The 23,187-nt window shown below is 40.3% G+C and overlaps 1 protein-coding gene across 9 annotated transcripts in view; it reads right to left on the bottom strand.

Annotated features, from left to right (window-relative positions):
- Positions 1-23,187, bottom strand: part of LOC131352864 (IQ motif and SEC7 domain-containing protein 2) — a 92,353-nt gene that overhangs the window by 33,834 nt on the left and 35,332 nt on the right. Inside the window, exon 1 of one of the 9 annotated variants that reach the window (XM_058389383.1) lies at positions 685-924. The exons of the other annotated variants lie outside the window; for them this stretch is intronic. Within the exon in view, the coding sequence (XP_058245366.1) occupies positions 685-749 (65 nt within the window). The 5' untranslated portion in view covers positions 750-924. Of the gene's footprint in view, positions 1-684; positions 925-23,187 lie in introns of those variants that run through there. 9 annotated transcript variants of the gene reach the window in all.

A 23,187-nucleotide genomic window follows, 5' to 3' on the forward strand; every position in this document is an offset into this window, starting at 1 on the left:
AAACTACCCCCTGCACCACCATATATACCACAGCATTAAATTAGACGCCTGTGCGTTCAATCCAACTGGTCAATATGGAGCACTAGTAAATCATGATTATGCGTATTATCATTCTGACCACATCATTTCTGTACTAACCTAACATCTAACATGGCACTGATGTTTTCACACCTGTCCGAGCCCCCCCCCATGCCACAGTTGCCTTAGTGCATTCTGTTCACTGCGCAAAAGGGTTTTACAGTGGGATTGAAATGTCATGTTGCACGGATTCCTCATGCTCGAGTGATATGTTGACAGCGTGCAGCTCTTCCAGTGCACATCTGTGCGCGAGCCGCTTCCACAGTTTGAGTCTGAGTGACAGCACAGACCATACTCCATCAGACTAACATATACAACGCAGTAGAACACGCATCTCACATCAACGCTGAAATGCTGGTCATCCTCTCCTGTGGTGTCGGTAACACTGGAAGAGAAAACAACAGACTCACGCGCACTTGTTTTGCAGTGTGTGCACTAACATCACCGTGACGCTGTGTCCTTTTATTTTTTCCTCCAGCTGCTATTACACCACTTCAGCTGATGCCAAACCGTAGGATTACAATTAGAACCTTGGACCTCGAGCCAAATTCCAAAATAAACAGAATTAACCAAAAATAAACAGCTGTAACAACATAGGGATCTTACCAGTAAACAAGCTTGTTATTGAGGATAGCGGGAGTCTTATCCGACGCGCAGTTGATGCACCACATTGCTGCTAAAAATCGCTTAGCCGACTTAAACCGCTATAATGCATTCATTTGTCTCCGGCGTCCATTACAGCGCGGGAATAAAAGGCAGGGTTTGTGAGCTGAACTCCTGCCAGAGAGCTGAGGGGAAACGTCAAAGCGCCTCTCTCTCCATTTCTGGCTCGTCTCTCTCTCTCTCTCTCTCTCTCTCCAGCGCGCGCGCTCCCGCCTTTAAATCCTCGACGCGTTAAAAAATAAATAAATAAATGTGGCTCGCGCGCGTTCGGCGTGACACAGCACTCATATCAATAGTGATGTGCAAAATGATTCTTTTTATGAATCACTAAGTGAGTTCAGTAAAATGATTCGACTCATTGATTCGTTCTGTTAAACCCGTCAAAAATGACTGTGTGTTAAAGTCTAGAAGCCTTTCGCATTTGCTGCATATTCTACAATTTTTAAGTGTAAAAAGAGTATGTGGACACCTAATTGTCACACCTATTTGTACCCATTCCCCCCAAAACCCAGAGTATGGTCTCCATTTTGCTGTTACACTATCCTCTGCTGTGCTGGAAAGAAAGCCTTTCCACAGTGGCTGTGGTCATTTTTTTCTTTAGCCATGAGAACATTAGTAAGGCACTGATGTCCGAAGAGGAGGTCAGTGCTCCGGTTCATCTCAAAGGTGTACAGTGAGGTTGAGGACAGGGCTCCGTGCAGGCCGCTCGAGTTCTCCAACATCGACCTTGACGAACCATGTCTTTATTGATCGCACTTCACACAGGGTCATTGTCATGATGAAACATGTTTGGGCCTTTTAGCTCCAGTGAAGGGAAATCTTAATGCATAAAAAGACGCTGAAGACAAGTATGTGACAACAGATTGAAGAAGATACACATATGATTGTGATGGTCAGGCGTCCACCTACCTTTGGCCATATATTTTCTTTTCTGACAATTACTTTCATGCATTTTCTTATACAGGATTTCATGCCGGTGCAAAATGCATAGGCACACTCAAAAGTGAAGAAAATACCTAAACTATATTGTTTTTTAATGGTGGCCTACAGAAAACATTATATACTAAAAGAAGCAAAAGCATCACTGCATTTCCTGTCATGAATGAAACACTGACCTTGTGCGAGAAGTGAATATAATTCCTAACTGCACTGCATTTACGTCAGCTTCTATATAAAGGGATGACCTTTTCTTTTTTTGTCATATTACCGCACTGACTGGTAAATCTGTACTCATCAAGATTTCAGAATTACTACAAAAACGTGTTAAGGTGACTTAAAAAACATTTCACTCTAGTTATGTTATTTTATTTTAGTTATGTTATTCATTTTTCTTACCTTGTTACACTTTCTGCATGTAACTAATGACAAGCAGTATAGTCTATGTATTGCATTACGTCTCATTTTACTAATGATGGTGCGTTTCACTACGGCTCTGAATCCCCTCCATATGCTCATGCTAGTCCTTTTATACTCCTTTAGTTTTATGAACCACGCCAGTCCTGTGTGACCTCGGCATTTTTCATCTTGCCACAAATCACACACCCCTTTTACTATAAAACTCTTTACTGTTTTTCTTGTTCCTTATAAAATACAACAGCAGGAAAGCGGTTATGAGGTCAGAAGTATAAAGCAGTAAAGCATAATAATAATGTGTTTTGTGATTAAGTTACAGTCTGTAATTGTATAGTACCTATGATTTAAAGACTGTTTCCTTTTTATGAAGGTTCTATCTATCTATCTATCTATCTATCTATCTATCTATCTATCTATCTATCTATCTATCTATCTATCTATGGGAGAAAAAAGCTGTGGCTCAAAAACAGGGCTGTGCAGAGAGTTACAGAGGGACAAGTTAAAAGGGTCATACATTCTACAAAAGGGATCTACATTTTACCCTCAGCTATACATCCCAGTGTACCTGGGGCACGCTTTAGACTGGGGAAAGAAACTGGAGTACCCAGAGGTACCCAACAACCCCTGAAGCACAGAGAGAACATGCGACCTGCATGCACATAGAGTAGAGGTTATAATTCAACCCACAACCCACTAAGCTATCATGCCCTTATCTATCCATCCATCCATCCATCCATCCATCCATCCATCCATCCATCCATCCATCCATCCATCCATCCATCCATCCATCCATCCATCCATCCATCTATCTACCTACCCCAAAGTTCAGGAATGACAACATTTTCCTTTTGCAAATTTGGGCAATAAATGTTTACGGTTTGCACCCTTTAAAAAGTCCTTTCAGAATGGTTTGCTCACTCACATAATTAACAGTAAGTCTGAAAAGCTCCCAGTGGTCCAGCTTATTATAATCCTTACCTTGTAGGGAAGATCAGTCATCATCTGAGTCACCCGGAGTCATAGTTGAACCACATGCTAGTCTGAGCACTTTCTTTTTCCAATGCTACTCCCAAAAAAAAGCCACATACACAAATTAATTAATCCATTTTCAGTGGCCTTGTGCCAGTGCACTTAAACCAATGAAGCACACTCAGACCGCATATCCCTCCCAGCAGGGACACAAGCAAAATCACTGGCTCTCCTCCTCACACTCGCTTTCTCATTATAACAATGGTGGAGAGGACGCGCCAACCTCCATCTTTCATCCTTGTTCTGGGTGAACTGTATAATTCATTATATTCTGCATGAACCACCTTTTTGGTTATTTGCTTAGTTTATTATTGTATATATATATATACAAATGAACAACATTTACATTTATTAATTTGTCAGATCCCCTTTTCCAAAATGACTTCTTTTTTCATATTAATGATGGACATGATGTATAATCAATCCTGATATACAGTGTATCTAATGGATTAGCATTTTATGCAATAGTCTATGGGAGCACTCACAATCTGTAATGAAGTACTTACCCAAGAAATAACAGACTGTCTTTCAAGGGTTTTAAACCCTACAGCAATACAAATTTACCTCTCCTTTATCATACAAGAAAAATATAGATGCCCTTAAAATGAAAAGGTTGTGCTGATGTAGCAACTTCTCTCTCCATGGAGAAAAGAAGAAGAAGAAGAAGAAGAAGAAGTAGAAGAAGAAGAAGAAGAAGAAGAAGAAGAAGAAGAAGGGCCAGAGGGGCTCCCAACCATTTTTTCCGCCAAATCTTTCAGTATAAATGATTTGCCTCACATACCCACTGAGATGTCAAGAACATTAACTTCAAGTAAAATTTTGCTTTGCTTTGCAACCCCCTCTTGAAACATTTGACTCAGTTTTGCGTCCAGGTTTTCATGGCTTGTTTTCTAATGCTTTTTAAGAACACTGACTTACTGTGTTTTTATGTTGCTCCAAACATATCACACTGGGTCACACAGGGTTTTGGCCTTGCTGCCACCCATGCACTTTAAATACAGAACACTTCCTGCTTTGGATCTTTTGTTGTCTGATTTTTTGCTCGGATGTTCATGATCTTGTGATTTTCTTTTACTGACATCACATCTGTCCATTTCAAGAAATTTTAGGAGTTGTAAAGATGAGGTTTTTAGCCAAAAATACATTCTTAAAATTCCAAAACGTTCAAAAACATCGTTCAAAAACATCGTTCAAAAATATCGTTCAAAAACGATTCATCATCTAATCTAATTCAATTTCTATTCATGTTTAATTCTTATGAGGTTACTATAAAATGTCCACTTTAATCTAGCTTTACACCTGCTGATTTATGAAGTTATCAAATCACCCAATCATGCACCAGAGGCATAATGAATAAAGTACTGCAGTCAATAGCTTCAGTTAATGTTCACTGATCTTACATCAGAATGAAGAAAAACTGTGATCTCTATAAATTAAACCATGGCATGGATATTGGTTCCAGTTGGGAACTGCTGATCTCCTGTGATTTTCATACTCAACAATCAAGAGAATGGTGCCAAAAAACCAAAAACATCCTGTGAGTGACAGTTCTGTGGGTGGAAACACCTTGCTGATGATAGAGGTCAAAGGAAAACGGCCAGAAAGGTATATTAGCATGCCCAACACATCAAACCTTGTGTGGATGAGCTACACCTGCAGAAGACAACATCAGCCAAGAACAGGTATCTCAGGCTATCTATCATGGGTACAGGCTCTGGACAGAAACTGGACAGGTAAAGATTAGACCAAAAAAAAAAATCCCCAGTCTTTTTCAGTCTTCACCTGTCTAGTTGGCTTCTAGTTAAAGTTCCCCTTTACAAAGTTTACATGAAAAATGTTATTTCACACCACAGATTAACAGCATATTATTTATAGAGCTAGGTTTCTCAAAACAGCATATTAAACCCCTAGATTTAATTAATATCATGTCAAATGTTACTGTAGAATACTAATACAACATAAAAATACAAGGGCTTTGGTTTCTACACTTTCTCTTGTCCCTTCCTATTTATTTCCAAACATTTACAATTCATCTCTCTACATTTCCATCATCCATATTTCTTGAGTTTGCAACCATTGACTATAATTACCTGTGCTAATTTTTTTCTCACACCCTTCCTCCCACCTTCTTCTGTTTCTACTTTTTTACCTCTCCTTCTGTTACTCTATCCGGCCCTCCTCTCTCGTCCCTATGCTGTCAATCTCTCCTAATCATTTCAGACTGGAGGAAGAGACAGAGAAATGGAAGAGAGCAAGAGAGGGGAGGGTTGCTTGGTAACGGTTACCGAGTAACGGATGTGGGAGGGTGCAGCGAACCGGAGTCGAGAGTGGTGTTGCCGTGGCAACCAAGGTTTCACACTGTCTTATTGAATTTGTCGCAAGATAGGAGGGCTCAAAGTGCAGATTATGACCATGCACATACACATATGCTCACAGACAGAGACACAGACACACACACAGGGATACACATCCACGCATGCACAAATTTGCTAAACCCCCTCCACCCTATACAAAAATGCAAATGATATATATATATATATATCTATATATCATCTGCATCTTTGTATATATATATATATATATATATATATATATATAAATATATATATATATATTATATATGCATTTAATATATATATATATATATATATATATATATATATATATATATATATATATATATATATATATATATATATATTTTTTTTTAATTTAATTTTAATCAGACCATGATTTTTTAATCATTGTCACAGGTTGTGGAATATCACCTCAAATATCAAACACCTAGTTATGAAGTCTGAATTTTCTAACACATTGGTGACAGAAATGGCTTGTTCTGAAAAGCTCAGGAAATTGAACTGTAAGTGATATAATTGAAAAGTGGTAATGTTTAAGAACAGCAGAAACTCAGCCACAAAGTGGAAGACACATCTAATATCACAGAGCGAGGTCACCAAGTGCTGACGTGCATGGTGTGTAAAATTCACCAATGCACTGCTGATCCCACAGCTGAAGAGTTCCAAAGTTCCACTCACAAAAACCATGAGGTTCATGGAATGGGTTTCTGTGGCCGAGCAGCCGCATACAAGCCACACAACACCAAGTACAATGCCAAGCATCAGATGGAGTGGTGTAAAGCCCACTGCCTCTGGACTTAATGGAAGCAATAGAAACATGTTTTGTGGAGTCATGCTTCTCTAAATTGGCAGTCTAGTGGGCGAGTCTGGGTTTGGCAGAAGTAGAGGAGAGATAATGCTATGGGGCTGGTTTTCAATGGTTGGGCCAGGGCCCTGACTTCCAGCAAGGAGAAATGTTAATGCTACAGCTTACCAAAACATTTTGGATAATTCTATGCTTTGAACTTTGTGGGAACAGTTTGGGGCAGGCCCTTTTCGATTTCAGCATCCCTTCAGCACAGATCAAGGCCCATAAAGGCATGGTTGGATGGGTTTGGTGTGAAAGAACTTGATTGGCCCTCACAGAGCCCTAACCTCAACCCCATTACATACCTTTGGGATGAACTGGAACAGAGATTGTAAGCCAGGGGACCATTACAAAGAGGGAACTAATACCATATAAATGGCTATGTATTTAGAATCCAATATGTAATGGTCAGGTGTCCAATACTTTTGTCTATATCGTGTATACAGTACATACACACAAACATAAATATTAGCGGCATAATATATCAACAGTAAATGTGTAGTTTCTGTAGAAGGAAATCATTTATGTTAAATAAAGAGTTAACATCATGCTAAGGCCTTACCCAACCTTAATCTAAAATTTTTTTTTAACATGCTTATGTAGATCCGTCCATGGTGCTGAAGAAATATATATATATATAAGATCATATATATATATATATATATATATATATATATATATATATATATATATATATATATATATATATATATATATATATATCAACATATAATATTTCACCTTGGATTTCTTCATTCACATACACACACACACTCACACACACACACGCACACACACACCTGCTCATTTATGCAGTTATCCAATCATCATCACAAAGGCGCACAGCTGTATCGGTATGATTTAATGCATTATCCTGCTGCCACATGATGAGCTGATAGGATATCTGCATAAATGAGCAGGGATGTGTGTGTGTGTGTGTGTGTGTGAATGAAGAAATCCAAGGTGAAATGTTATATATTGATATATATGATCTCATTTTCACCTTGGATTTCTTCAGCACCATGGACAGAACCTCATGTACAGTTGTTCCTAATAATGTGCATGGTGAGTTTATTTTGTCAGAAAACATGCAAATGTGAAAAATGAGGCTGGGTCTCATTAAGATCTTGGCAATGTTTTTAATAAGAATGTAAAAGAATATCCAATAATATGTTACCATTGCAAATATTAAATGAAAGCTACTTTTATGGTTAAAGGCCAAGATTCTATGTATAAAGTAAAATCTGGCAAAATTTGTCATGTTATAAATATTAATTACATGTCACTGAATGTATTTGAGAAGCTGTACAATACTGCCTAAAAGTATAACGATAGAATGAAAGCCAAAACATTAAAAAGCCTAAGACAACAATACTGTTTATTTTTGGTCTGTATTGCCATCAGTGCAATTATTGACATAAAGCACAGTGTGGAGTCAAAAGGCTTGCTTCTGAATGAGTACATTATTAATGTGTAAGCACACAGAAAGGTAAACAAATCTTTACTGAGTGTGTGTGCCATATTCTCACTAATCACCCGTGCATGGAGAACAGTCAGAGAACACTTATTGAATCAGCACTCAATAAGTGAGTAGATAATTATATAAACATCTAGATTAGAACATTTTTTGTAATGGCAAATTTTTGACTGAGACTTTACTCATATAGTATCAGATCATTTTGTGTATGTGAAAGAACATTTACAGAAACCTACAAGCATAAAGAAAAATCTAAGAGACAGGATGAAGCTTCTCTTTCCCTGCTATTAGAGCTAGGAGAGTCAACCTCAAATTCTGCCCAGGGCTTTTAAGTGATCTAAACAAAAGTTATTCATAACTTACACCGATCAGGCATAGCATTATGACCACCTGGCTAATATATGTTGATCCCCCTTTCGCTGTGAAAAATGCCATGACCCATCATGCACAGTGTATTCTGACACCTTTCTATCAGAACCAGCATTAACTTCTTCAGCAATGTGAGCAACGGTAGCTCGTCTGTTGGATCGGATCACACGGGCCGGCCTTCGCTCCCTATGTGCATCATTGAGCCTTGGCCGCCCATGACCCTGTCACTGGTTCTCCACTGTTCCTTCCTTGGACTACTTTTGATAGATACTGACCACTGCAGACCGAGAACACCCCACAAGAGCTGCAGTTTTGAAGATGCTCTGATCCAGTCATCTAGCCATCACAATGTGGCCCTTGTCAAACTCACTCAAATCCTTACATTTGCCCATTTTTCCTGCTTCTAACACATCAACTTTGAGGACAAAATGTTCACTTGCTGCCTAATATATCCCACCCACTAACAGGTGCCATGATGAGGAGATCATCAGTGTTATTCACTTCACCTGTCACTGCTCATAATCTTATGCCTGATCAATGTACATTAAAAATTCATATTAATTGAATTATATTGCTGTCTATTCTGTTGATTAACCATGATACCCTCTGCTCTGAAAGTACAGCAGAATGACTTAAGAAGAAGACGGGCATCAGACAGCTGAGGCTGGAGACACAAAGTCAGGTGGTTAACAATCAGGATATCAGAAATCAAGATAAAAATCACAAATGAGGTAAACAATTCAAAGCATTAATCAGAATGAAGGCTTGGTACATCAGCTGTGAAAAAGAGCTGAGTGGATCCCTCAGGGTATGTTTGAGGGTATGTTTGGAATGAGCGTATATAGAAGTGTGTGATAATGAGTCTGGGTTTGTGCAATCAGTAATCAGGTGACTCTGTATGTGAATGTGACATTGAGTGCGATGTGTAGCTGTTGCAGTCTGAGATCTGAATTAGTCTGCCTCAAATCGCAGTATGCTGAAATGAGCATCCCAAAGGTACTGGTTTGGTCTACTATTTCCAGTAGCTTTTTGAAGTGTGACTCTGTAGACACTTTTTTAGCTAATATTGCCCACAACTCCTCAGGGGAGGAAGGAGTTTTGTGATGGTTTGCTTCACTGAATTTTCGAGAGGTTTGAATAAAATGTGAAGAAAGAAATTGCGGAAATATTGATTTCACTTATAATGTATAGATTTTATTAGGAATAATGAATAAAGGAAAGTTTGTTCATGGCGAAAGCATATGAAACTCATGTTAGTATGTCTTAGTATTGTCTTAATACTTATCTCTACACACTCAAACATCTTCACAAAAAGAGTTCATACTTTCAGTGCATCGTATCCAGTAAAATGAATTGGAATACAGCACCATGTAGTTTGTGGTGCATTCTGGGATAGAGTTTGACTCTGCATGCATTTGCCAAGCCCAACCCCTGAAAAACAACACCTGAATTCAACGATTTGGAGGGGTGTCCCAAAACTTTTGCAAATATAGTGCATCAATGCAAAGAAAATAGCAATCACTTAATAATATGCTCTAGGATCGAGAGCTAAATATGAAGCTGAGAGTTTAAGGGGTTAATCACAAGATCTTTTCTTGCTAACAAGGGTTGAACACTACTTTCTGTGGTCGCTAATGAAGGGAGACCAGTAAGCACAGAAGTGGGTGGCTGGAAACTGTGCTTTCTATTTTAGCAGATAAATGACCTGAAACAGGCAGCAGAATAAAATACCAAAGGAATTCCTACACTTTTCATAGTTAACTAGCCTTGATGTTATTTTTTATTTCCCAATATTTACATGACTGAATATTTTTTTTACAGTAAGCATGACGGTTCTAACAGCAGATGCTGTGTAAGCAGCCCTTCTGAGTATCTGCAATTCGAGGAGGCCAGTTCTCGCAGCATAAGAGTTATTTCAGTAAATTATCTTCAAGCCATCCTTGCCCTTACAAGAGGCGCTTGTTTTCACACATTTCAGTTTGTCTACATTTTTCTGACCAAAGCACTTTTAATTTTGTTCCAGATCCAAACCTTTTTTTTTCTGTAGTTCATACCATCAATTCTTATTTTGCCTGAATTCAAGGATTAAGCGTTTAATAACCGTTAAATTGTTCACAGTGCCTGGAAGGCTGACATCACACAGAGCTGACCATAGACATTATAGCACTATTGCTGTAAAAAAAAAAGTGCAGCGTGAACACCAAATCAGGGTCAATAAAGAGCTTTTGAAATTAATTAGTACATTTAGCTTATTCAGAAAAGGGATAAGAGTACATCTGGAAAAGAGCCAAATCAGAGAAAAAGCTGTGGCTCAAAAACAGGGCTGTGCAGAGATTACTGCGGGACATGTTAAAAAGGGTCGCAAGGATCTAGACTGTAAAACATTGTCTATGAATAACCTTCTGAGATATACATTCCAGGGTACTCGGGGCACCTTTTAGACTGGGGAAAGGAACTGGAGTACCCTTAGGTAACCCACAACCCTGGAGATTCAATTGTATTGTACTGTATGCATTGTTTGTTTAATGTGTTGTGTCTAATACACAGTATAGTTTGTCAATATTTACTGTATTCTGTAGTGTGTCACTATTTTCTTACATTTTCTTTTCACTAGTTTATCATACCTCATATCTCTTGTCTCGACATTTCACGTTAAACACAACACTGTGATTGTGAGGGAACAATGTTTTATTCCTAACATCACATCTGTCTGTGAGAAAAGTTAGTCTCTCCAGCAGTAAGCGAGCATACAGATTCATTGTTTTCATTGCCTAAACCTGGACAAAATGAGGAAAAGACACTGGAAAGGCATTAAGTTTGTGTTCATATATAAACTACATATTTTTTCATTTCATTTCATTGTCTGTACCGCTTATCTGGTCTATCCTTGGGTCACGGGGAGCCTCAGGTGTCATCGGGCATCAAGGCAGGATACACCCTGGACGGAGTGCCAACCCATCGCAGGGCACACACACACACTCATTCACTCACGAAATAATACACTACATGCAATTTAGAGACTCCAATCAGCCTAGAAGCATGTCTTTGGACTGTGGGAGGAAACCGTAGCCCCGGAGGAAACCCACCAAGCACAAGGAGAACATGCAAACTCCACACACACAGTAAGCAGGAGTGAGACTTGAACCCAGGACGCTGGAGTAAACTACATATTATCTAGCTAAAATAAATATATAAAGAAAGACTTCCTAAAAGCATGGAGGTTATTATAACAGCAGAGGGGGAAATATTGAATTAGATGTTTAAAAAGCATGCAAGTTTTATAGTCAGGTGTCCAGGCCATATAATGTAGTTCCCCTTACATTAATTTTCTCCAGCAATCCAGTTAAAATCTTTTCATTTCCTGACTTTTTATAACATATCTTTATATTTTCAGGTTCGGTTTATTATTCCAGTTAATACTATGCCAGGAAATGAAACTCTTAACTAGGCCTGTGCTTAGAATGTGCAGCTTTTACCTCTTTTTTTCCCCCTTGGGTTCCTCATTATGCATGTCCTTGCCGCTTCGCACAGTGGAGTGTTTATTGCTCTTACAGAATATTTGATTCACAGTAATCGCTGGGTTTCTGCACGGCCCTAAATCCAGCTGATAATTATGAGTGTCCTTGGTGAGGTTCTCGTTTTTGTTGACTGTTAATCAATGTGTTTGAAGGCTTGATTATTGTACCAAAGCAAAACAAAGCTGTTATATATGCTCCAGCATGGATTTGATTTGAGATCATAATGAGGCTTGTATGCATCATGTGGACTGTGTGACCAGCTACAGCAGGGTGTCAAACTGCAGTACTGGAAGGTCAAACATGGCTGACTCAATTTATCAGACTTTCATTAACTGGCTTTGGTGTGCTAGAACAGCAAAGCAGTCTCTGGAGGTCTGCTGCCCCAAAGCAACGGTTCTTTTTATTAGATTTTTTTAGAAGGAATGGTTCTCAGAGAGGAGTTGTGGGACCCCCAGAGGCCTGTGATTTTTTTATTTAAGTCCATGAGTGGAAATTACAAGGTATTTCAAGGTAATATATATATATATATATATTATATATATATATTTATATATATATATATATATATATATATATATATATATATACACACCGATCAGGCATAACATTATGACTAATATTGTGTCCCCCGACCCATCAAGGCATGAACTCCACTAGATCCCTGAAGGTGTGCCGTGGTATCTGGCACCAAGATGTTAGCAGTAGATCCTTTAATTCCTGTAAGTTGCGAGGTGGGGCCCCCATGGATCAGACTTGTTTGTCCAGCACATCCCATAGATGTTCGTTGTTGTGCTCATCAAACCATTCCTGAACCATTTTTGCTTTGTCATCAGGGAATACCGTTTCAACAGTGCTTAGGTAGGTATATATATATATATATATATATATATATATATATATATATATATATATATATATATATATATATATATATACACACACTCTATTTTTTATAGTTTTTTTTAGAAAAGCCTCTGCAGACAAGCATCTGACCTGTAACTCAACATTTCTGACCTGCAGCTAGGAAAAACTCAGCAACATGGCTGCTTGCGTCAGCGGTACACACAGTATCACATCTTACCTTTACATGTGTTACACTGTATATACAAGTATTTGTTTTAGATCAAACAACACACTGACTTTTTAAATCAATAACAGACTGTACAGTTTACCATTCTGAAGAAAATATACATCACTCTGTACAGTTAGCTGGCAAACAGAGGTTGAAAATGATATAATTCCGAGCTCTGTCTCCGTGCTTCCAAGATAATTTTATAATGTTATTAGACTCTGCGGTTTGGATGACTATACTAAAGTAGATACATATTTTTTTATGTCATTTTAATCAAGTTTGATTTTAATTTGAATAATTTCAGTAATCCTGGAGGCCACTGCATGATGTCATGATGTGAATGGTTTGCACAAATCAGTTCAGTAGTTAGCATTTAGCGTTTTTTTTTTTTTGACACAGGTCAATTGAATCTGATTGTCATGGTGGAAAGTTGCCATGGTAACTCTATTTAAGGTAGCTGAGCACTCTTCTGTCTCAGTCGAACCTTTTTTTTAGCCATTAGTTAGCAGAATTATATATACTGGGAATATTTCCATTTGAGTTTATACACCATGCTGAAACAATCCAGCTGTGTCTGACCAGCTCCCAGCTGCAAAAGCACAGATCCAAGACACTCTGCCAGATGTTAAGTTATTTTCCAGCTTCCTAATTACGTTATTAAACTGATTATCAGGACCCAGTGTGTACAGAAAGAAGTCATCTGTGTTAGTTAAGTCAAGGGAGGTCCTCAGGGGTCACTTTTAGGTCAGATTTTATTTTATTGATACCAAATTGTCAGTATGCTACTTATACAATTATTTAATCTACTGCACCCCTCTGCCTCACAGGCACTACTACATTTCCAGTCTGCTTTTAACCTAGTCCTGTAACTATTACATTAAATTTATACTAGTTTTAAATGCGGATAAAACCAAATTAATGTTTTAACCAAAACAAAAGTTCCGTCATCAAACCTTACTGATATTCTAACTTTTCAATGCACCAACTTTACATCATTACAAATTCTATGTACCTCTTAATTGTCCTTGATAACCATTTGGCATTCAAGCCACATTTTGAAAATACTGTTTTTAAACATACAAATGAAATAAAATGACTTTATTATTTTAGAAATATATGTTTGCTTATCATTGCCAGAAAGAATTTTGTGTCTGCAGCATTTTTACCCAAGTATTGTGACATATATGAACAGACCAGTGCCATATTTTAAATAATATGTTAACTGCTGTTGTGTCTTTAATGGTCATTGTGCCTCTTGCTGCCTTCTTGGCCAGGTCACACTTTTAAAAGAGATTTTTTTTTTTTATCTCAGTGCAATTTTCTGTTACATTTTCGATGTCGCATTAGTAGTGATCATTCAGAAATGTTTTTTCTCTCTTTTTTTTTTTTACTGGCAGCAGAAATAAACTACAGTATTTCCTTCAACTAGAATAAACTTCTTGGACTGAAGACTAGAATAAAAAGTTTCCAAAATAGTGCATGCTGCACCGACAGCCTTAGTGGCTTTGATGTCTGCTCCCTAATCTGCTGCTTCATTCCCTTTCATGAGTACCTGACGGCCAAGGCTTAACCAGCCGGATTATCCTTCCATGTACTCACTCCCTCCAAAATGTATTAACAAATTAACACTTCACAAATTCTGTGCACAGCATGGTGTTTCAATCCTACAAAAAGTTCCTATACACTTTAGGAGAAAGAGAACCGTATAATGTCGCTATCACTGATTATTACAATTACTGACTGCTTCTGTGTAGTCTAACGAAGAACTAGAAGCTATATGTGCTGCCAAAAAGGCACTCGAATGATTGTGGAACATTAAAAAGTTCCAGTTTTTTGTTAAAAACTTATATATGGATGTTAGATGTAATTATACTTTTGATAATATCTATGCAGACTCAGCTGGTCTGATTTAAAGAAATATATTTGAGTGGGGCTTGGAGGGAACTGTGGGGTAAAGACCACATCTCTCTCCTTTTCTCTCTCTCTCCACTTCTCTCTCTCTCTCTCTCCACTTCTCTCTCTCTCTTTCTCGCTCTCCCCTTCTCTCTCTTTCCCCTTCTCTCTATCTCCTCTTCTCTCTCCATTTCTCTCACTCTCCACTTCTTGCTCTCTCACCCCTTCTCTCTGTCTTTCTTTCCCCTTCTCTCTCTCTCCACTTCTCTCTCTCTCTCTCTCTCTCTCTCCCCTTCTCTCTCTCCTGTTCTCTCTCTCTCCCCTTCTCTCTGTCTTTCTTTCCCCTTCTCTCTCTCTCCACTTCTCTCTCTCTCTCCCCTTCTCTCTCTCCTGTTCTCCCTCTCTCCCCTTCTCTCTCTCCTGTTCTCTTGCTCTCCCATTCTGTCTCTCTCCTCTTCTCTCTCTCTTTCTCTCCCTCTCACACTCTTAGGACTTTCTAGCCCTTCTGTCATTTGAAACTGATGATGGGTGTGTCTCAATCATCTCCAGAGCTCCCTATGAGCTCAGGCACTGGTTAGCAGGCTGGTTTGCTACATACTGGCACACTTGATGACTCGATTTACGACGACATTACTAGATACTTGCACTGTAAAACCTCACCACTGGCATTTATCAGCACCAGGCAGGAGCAATATCTTCCATTACTTTTAATGTGGTTTAAAATGCATTATGAAAAATACATTGTTTTGTTGCATATCCTTGCACCATTTCTAGCTAGTGAATTTTTAAAAATCATCGAACATACAGAACAATCGCTATTATAAGTAAACATTTGAGAGCTAGAAAAACAATAACAAGCTACTTACATGTGTTAACAAAGTTAGCTGAGAGTTTGTCCTCCATTTTTTTCCATCTAAGAGGTGTCGGAAAATCTGACATCATTTCCAGTAAAGGAACAGAGTGAGCATCAATGCTCCCTGGTTTTTGTGGTGCATTCTGGGATTATTTTATGCTATGAACATTTTTGCAGGTGATGTGTGACTTGAACTAGGGAGCTAACTGAGTCACAGCACACTTAATCTGTTCATCTTTACTTCCTCTAGCAGATAATAAGAGTCTAATTCATACTAACTACTATACTGTTGTTAATACAGATTATTTAACCATATATTATGTTTCCTCTCTCACCCCCCACCCCCCTTTCATTTCCTGAAAGAACAGTTCACACATAGCCATTTCCTTTGAGATTTTTAAAGATTTAAATGCAAAAAGATTTAAATCTAATGGTTTCAGGAGGTTTAGCAACATGAGTGTAAATAAAATAATCATCATTTGACAGCCAAAACTACAGCGAGATGAAAAGAATGGTCATAAAGAATAACTATTTTAGTTGCTGCCACTCAAAATAAAAACGATGAACACTGGTGAAAGCTGACGTTTAAAGGGGATGAGATTATTTGCATATTAATGTCCAGTACAGCTCTCAGATTCCAGTCTGCCCGAGCAGTAATGCACTGCAAGTGTAAGCTTAAAATCTTATCAGGACACAATGCAAGATGCAAGATGCAACAAAAGCAGGTATAAAAGGTTGGTGCTGAATTCTCAGGCTGTCACTATATTCCTCCAGGTGTCATTTCATCACTATCTTCCCCCAAACAAAAGAAGGAAATAAAACCAACAGTGCATAAAAGCCATTACTGCTGTTTTTGTCCTCCTTCTTGTAAAGCCCACACATTCTGTCAAAGAGTCAGCAATAACAAGTTTCATTATCAAGGAGATGAACCTCTTTTGTTTAAGGGTAATGTAATGACGTGTGACCTCTTTTCTGCGTTCTGCCCACGGTTTCCCTCAGAATCACAGCACTGAGGAGTCAGTGAAAGAAAATAAGCAAAGTAAGAAAAGGGAAAACATCCTACTCTTTCTGTTTCCTATCTACCCCCACAGCAAGCACCAAAGCAGGCGTGCAGCTGCACAGTGCTAGTCCAGAGTGGTAAATTATTGAGAGTTGCTTCACTCTGGTACATTACACTTCACTTCATTCAGGCCCTGATGGGTTCAGGGTTTATTTTCCAGCAACATTTACATAAAGCTCGCCATAAATAACTCGTACTGAAATAAACTACTCAATAAACTCACATACAATCTAATTATAAACAAAAGTCATTTTGTTGATAGACAGACAGATAGACAGACAGACAGACAGACAGACAGATGGACAGACAGATAGATAGATAGATAGATAGATAGACAGACAGACAGACAGAAAGATAGACAGATAGATAGATAGATAGATAGATAGATAGATAGATAGATAGATAGATAGATAGATAGATAGATAGATAGATAGATAGATAGATAGATATTTTTTTTTATCATAGCATGAGAGTGGTGACACTCATGCTATGATAAAAAAAAAGCAATGTAATGCTAAAGGCCTGCTTACATCTGTGCTATTGCTACAAAGCAGCAATCTCTGCTTGGAACTGTCCCACACATGGACACTGAAATATCCAATGGACAAAAATATATTTATTCCAGACAAAATGCTACAGAGGATCAGTACAGAAGATCTATATATCAGAAGATCAGAAGATATATATATACTGTATAAGCATATAACCAGAAATATTACTTTACACTGCACTTATACATGCATGCTTACTGTAAACATTACAGTACAGAGATTCTAGCAAACATAAACTGGGTGTAAGAGAAGAGAAAAGCATGCAGTTAGATAATGAATGAACAGGAGCTTACCGTTCAGAGAGATGTCCCACCAAAGAATTTAATCTTATATATATCAGTGTATTGGAGAACAAGCAATTCCTCTCTCGATCCCCTTAACCCACTCCTTCCCTTTCTCTGTCTTTCTCTCTCTACCTCATTCATTCCTGCTCTGACACTCTCACTCTCTCTGGCGAAATGCATGACTGCATTCCTTTTCACTCTTCTGCACACACACACACACACACACACACACACACGCACACACACACACAGATGTGTGAATGAGCTGTGAGCTGTGCACTGCATGTGGAGGAACTGCAGAAATGAGATGAACATGCTGTCATGCCACAAATCAGGTGTACAGGCACAGTGCACATGAATCTGGATAGACTGCATATTTCTCTAAAAGTGTGCATGCAATTTATATAATTATTCACTAGTGTAATCCAGTAATTCAGTACTGAGCCAAATCCATAATTGTTGTTTTTCAAAAAAGATTTGCTGCATGTGTCTCTATTAGGGATGTGACTACGTTATTCGCAATTGAATTGATAATGTGTTCTAAACAGATAGCAATAAAGTTATGAATTGGAGAGGCACTATTCATTTCAGTTTGCACTGCACATTTCATTTAATACATCAAAGATTTTCATAGAGAATATGGTTCAGACTATAGCTGTACACAGGGGTCACACATACATCGACCAGACATAACATTATGACCAACTGTCTAATATTGTGTTGGTCCCCCTTTTACTGCCAAGACAGGCCTGACCCATCATGCACTGTGGATTCTGAGACCTTTCTATCAGAACCAGCATTAACTTCTTCAGCAAACTGAGCAACAGTAACTCATCTGTTTGGATCGGATCACACGGGCCAGCCTTCATTCCCCTTCATTCATGTGCATCACTGAGCCTTGGCCGCCCATGACCCTGTCACTGGTTCACCACTGTTCCTTCTTCGGACCACCCACAATAGCTGCAGTTTTGGAGATACTCTGATCCAGTTGTCTAGCCATCACAATTTGGCCCTTGTCAAACTCGCCCAAAATCCTTGCCCATTTTTCCTGCTTCTAACACATCAACTTTGAGGAGAAAATGTTGACATGCTGTCTAATATATCCCACCCACTAACAGGTGCCATGATGAGGAGATAATCAGTTTTATTCACTTCACCTCTCAGTGCTCATAATGTTATGCCTGATTGGTGTATGGTTCTATATACCATATATATATAAAGACTGGGATCCTGTGGGACACAACCAAAAAAGTTTTAGTTTCATGCTGATCCAAATGCAGAGTCAGATTTAAAGGTGTGATGTGATGTATGTTACATGTTTACCTGATTCAGTGCATGTACAGTATCCTTAGTAACTGCCTATTCAGGTTTGCAGAGGTTCAGTGTATTAGTAACCTCGATCAGCATATTCAGAGCCTTAATCGCTTGAGCCACTGCTGATATTTCGGTAAATATTGCAGGCAGGTACAAACAAAAATAACACGTTTCTGTAGCTTCCAGTTCAGACACACCACTTTGGGTTTAAATATAATGCAGACACAGATATGGATAGTTGGAACACTAAAGAGATACAGCAAATAATGTCACTGTTAAACACCTACAGGTATTGTCTCCATATGACTGAATCCAAAATATTTGCTAGCTCAGGCAAACGAAGAGGAGTCCTATTTTAGGTACTTTCAACGAGCTGCATGTTAAATAGATGTGTATATACTAGGGCTGCTAATCACATCATTTATGATTAGCCACGACTAATCACTTTTTTCTCCTTAAGATGCCCATATTAGCTTGTAATCAAATCGTAGAATTAATGTAGAGTCAAAACATAGGAAGTACATTTAATACTTGATATTTGAATACCATTGTTTAATAGCATCTTTTTTTTTCAAGGTCTGCTTGAGTCAACGCATCCTTGACTCAAAGAATTTCTGGATTTGAGTGATCAATTTCTGCTTGATGCAAAATGCAAGAGTTTTTAAACAGATTATAACTTACATTCAATGACTTCTGGAACCAAAGAGTGAACACGAGTCACATTAATATGAACGTGTCGGAAGAAATAAAAAGCACATAACCCACTTCATCACACTTTAAAACATTGTGCGGTTTTCAGGAATAGGAATAATCTTTTACAGGAAAAGTGTAAGGACGCACTCGAGGCAGGTGTAGTAGAATCCATATGCAGATCTTTATTCACAAAACGGCAGGCAAGAATCGGAATCGATATGGCTAAGCGAAAGGGTCAAAAACCGGAAAAGCAAGAACTAGCGAACAGAAACCAAAACCGCAAAACCGAGACTCGTAGAAAACAGTAACAGGCAAAGATCATACACGTAGCAGGCAATCAGGAACAATAAACAAGGCTTGGTACGTAATCCACTAGAGAGAACAATACTTCGCAGTGAACAATAGGCAGCGTGCTGCTTAAATACCTGAGTAAGACAGGAAGTGAGTTCGCAAATGTCAATATTCGGGTGATGGCTCCCTCTGGCGCTCTGGCTCTGCAAGCATCGTTACAGAACCCCCCCCTCTAGGAACACCTCCAGGTGTTCGTCGACGCGGGCGCCCCCGTGGACGAGGAGCAGGTCGATTCGGGAAGCTCAGATGGAATTCCTCAGTGAGCGAGGGGTCGAGAATGTCCTGTGCATTAACCCAACAACGCTCCTCTGGGCCGTAACCCTCCCAATCCACCAGATACTGAAGGCGGCCACCTCGACGACGGGAGTTCAGGATGGTGCGCACCTGGTAGGCAAGGGAGCCATCAATGTCCAGTGGTGGGGGAGGTTCAGTGATAGCGGGGCCGGTGGTTCGAGGCTCGTGGAAGGGCTTGAGTAAAGACACATGGAAGGTAGGCGAGATACGATACGATGCTGGAAGCTCAAGGCGGAAAGAAACTGGATTAACTTGGCGTAGAATTTTAAACGGGCCAACAAACTTGGGGCTTAACTTATGACAAGGAAGTTTTAGTTTTATATTCCTAGTAGAAAGCCACACCTTCTGACCCACTTGGTAAGCTGGGTGGGGACGCCGATGCCGGTTAGCTTGGAGCTCTTGTCGTCGGATCGCTCTCTGGAGACGAACATGGGCTCTTTCCCAGACCTCCTGACTACGTCTTGACCAGTCTTCAATTGTAGGCACATCCGAGGGTTCCCCGGACCAAGGAAAGAGCGGAGGTTGATAGCCCAGTACACATTGGAAGGGAGTTAAGCCGGTCGAGGAGTGGCGCAACGAGTTTCAGGCATACTCAGCCCAGGGGAGAAACTCACTCCAACGGTGTTGCTCACGGCTGCAGTATGTTCTTAGGAACCTCCCAATTTCTTGATTAAGCCGCTCCGCTTGGCCATTGGACTGGGGGTGATACCCAGAGCTGAGGCTGACATTGATCCCGAGTTGTTTGCAAAACTCCGACCACACACGAGATGTGAACTGTGGGCCGCGATCAGAAACAATGTCCTCGGGTAAACCATAGTGACGGAAGATGTTTTGGAAAATGGCTGTGGCTGTTTCCATGGCAGTAGGCAGACCTTTCATGGGGATTAACTTGCAGGACTTGGAAAAGCGGTCAATTACAACCATGACTGTGGTGAAACCTTGAGAGACAGGGAGGTCTGTGAGAAAGTCCACTGAGATGTGAGACCAGGGTCGGCGTGGAACTGGCAGTGGTTGAAGTAGACCTTCTGGTAGCTGACGGCTCGTTTGGGACTGTGCGCAGACCGAGCAGGAACGGATAAATTCCTCGACATCGTGGTTGAGCGATGGCCACCAGAATCTTTGTCATACCAGCTGAATGGTTCTACGGGTGCCAGGGTGTCCTGAACTCAGGCTCTCATGGGTCCATCGTAACACTTGTTGGCGGAAACCTGTGGGTACATAAACTTTGGTCGGTGGACATGTTGGGGGAAGAGCCTCTGTCAATTGAGCCCGTTCGATTTCACTCATCAGGTCCCACTGCACAGGAGCTACTTGGACAGATGGTGGAAGGATAGGCTCTGGGCTGGATGGTGGCTCCAGGATTTCGTGGATTCGCGACAGGGCATCTGCTTTCCCATTCTTAGACCCAGGGCGGTAGGAGACTGAAAACTTGAATCGTGTAAAGAATAGCGCCCACCTAGCTTGCCGTGGGTTGAGACGCTTGGCTTCCCGAAGATAGGCCAGATTTCTGTGATCGGTAAGGACCAGGAACGGGTGGCGGGCCCCTTCGAGCCAATGCCTCCATTCTTCCAGGGCAGCCTTTATCGATAGTAGTTCCCGGTTCCCTACGTCATAATTAATTTCGGCCGGTGTGAGCTTTCGGGAGAAAAAGGCACAAGGATGCAGTTTTCCGGACTCAGGTTGACGTTGAGAAAGCACAGCCCCTATCCCACAGCTCGAAGCGTCCACCTCCACTACGAACGGCAGCTCAGGGTTAGGATGACGGAGTATCGGAGCGGAAGAAAAACTTTTCTTAAGTTTCTGAAAAGCAGCTCTGGCATGATCAGTCCACTTTAATTTCTTGGGCTTGTCTTTCAGCAGTGAAGTCATTGGGCTAGCAATGGTACTGTAGTTCCTGATGAATCTCCTGTAAAAGTTCGCAAATACAAGGAAGCGTTGCAAATCCTTGATGGAGGTAGGTTCGGGCCAGGATGTAATGGCGGACACTTTCGATTGATCCATTTCTACTCCTTCATGCGAGATTACATATCCTAGAAATGTTACTGTGGAACGGTGAAACTCACATTTCTCCAGTTTCACATAGAGATTGTGGTTGGTGAGGCGTTGGAGGACAGCACGAACATGAGAAACGTGTTGATCTAGGCTGGCAGAATATATGAGGATGTCATCTATGTAAGCAATGACGAATTTGTTTAGCATGTCCATGTGTTGTGTGAAACGCTGTCTTCCATTCGTCGCCCTCCTTTATCCAGATGAGATTGTAGGCGCTGCGCAGGTCAAGCTTGGTGAAGATTTTGGCTCCTTGTAATTGTTCGAGGGCTGCGGGAACCAGGGGAAGAGGGTAAGGATACGGGACTGTGATTGCGTTCAGGCCTCGGAAGTCAATGCAGGGTCGAAGGCCGCCGTCCTTCTTTTCTACGAAGAAGAACCCTGCCGCCGCTGGTGAGGTAGACGGGCGGATGTATCCAGCTGCAAGGGCTTCCTCAATATATTCCTCCATAGCAAGCTTTTCAGGAAGTGACAGGGGGTAAATACGATTCTTAGGTGGCATGGTGTTCGGAAGAAGGTCAATGGCACAGTCCCAGGGTTGATGTGTGGGTAATCTGGCGGCCTTTTCTTTACTGAAGACCTCTTGGAAATCTTGGTATTCTTTAGGGAGTGCGACTTGGAGCGATGATTCGGGGCTTTCGATAGACGTGGAAAGGCATGGACGGGTTATCAGGTTGTAAAAACAGTTCTCTAGGCAAAAGGGAGACCACTTTTTTAATTCCCCCTCCTTCCATGAAATGTCCGGAACATGAAGTTGAAGCCAGGGAAGGCCTAGGATGACAGGGTTTGATGGTGAGGAAATAATGAAAAATCTCAGTCTTTCTCTGTGAAATAATCCAATCTGAACCTCCATGAGAGGTGTGTGGTGAGTAAGAAGGCCCTCCCCAATGGGCTGATCATTTATGGCAGTGACTTTTAACGGTGGAGTGCATGGGATAGTAGATAGGCCGAGCTCACGGACCAGGTTGCTGTCTATCAGGTTCACTGCTGATCCGGAGTCAACCAGCGCTGTGACGAAAAATCGAGAGTCATTGTGAAGGACGTAGGCAGGAAGAGAAACCTTAGAAACCAGCTTCACGACT

This window comes from Hemibagrus wyckioides, linkage group LG05 (assembly GCF_019097595.1).
Source record: "Hemibagrus wyckioides isolate EC202008001 linkage group LG05, SWU_Hwy_1.0, whole genome shotgun sequence".
In the NCBI taxonomy this organism is placed as follows: domain Eukaryota; kingdom Metazoa; phylum Chordata; class Actinopteri; order Siluriformes; family Bagridae; genus Hemibagrus; species Hemibagrus wyckioides.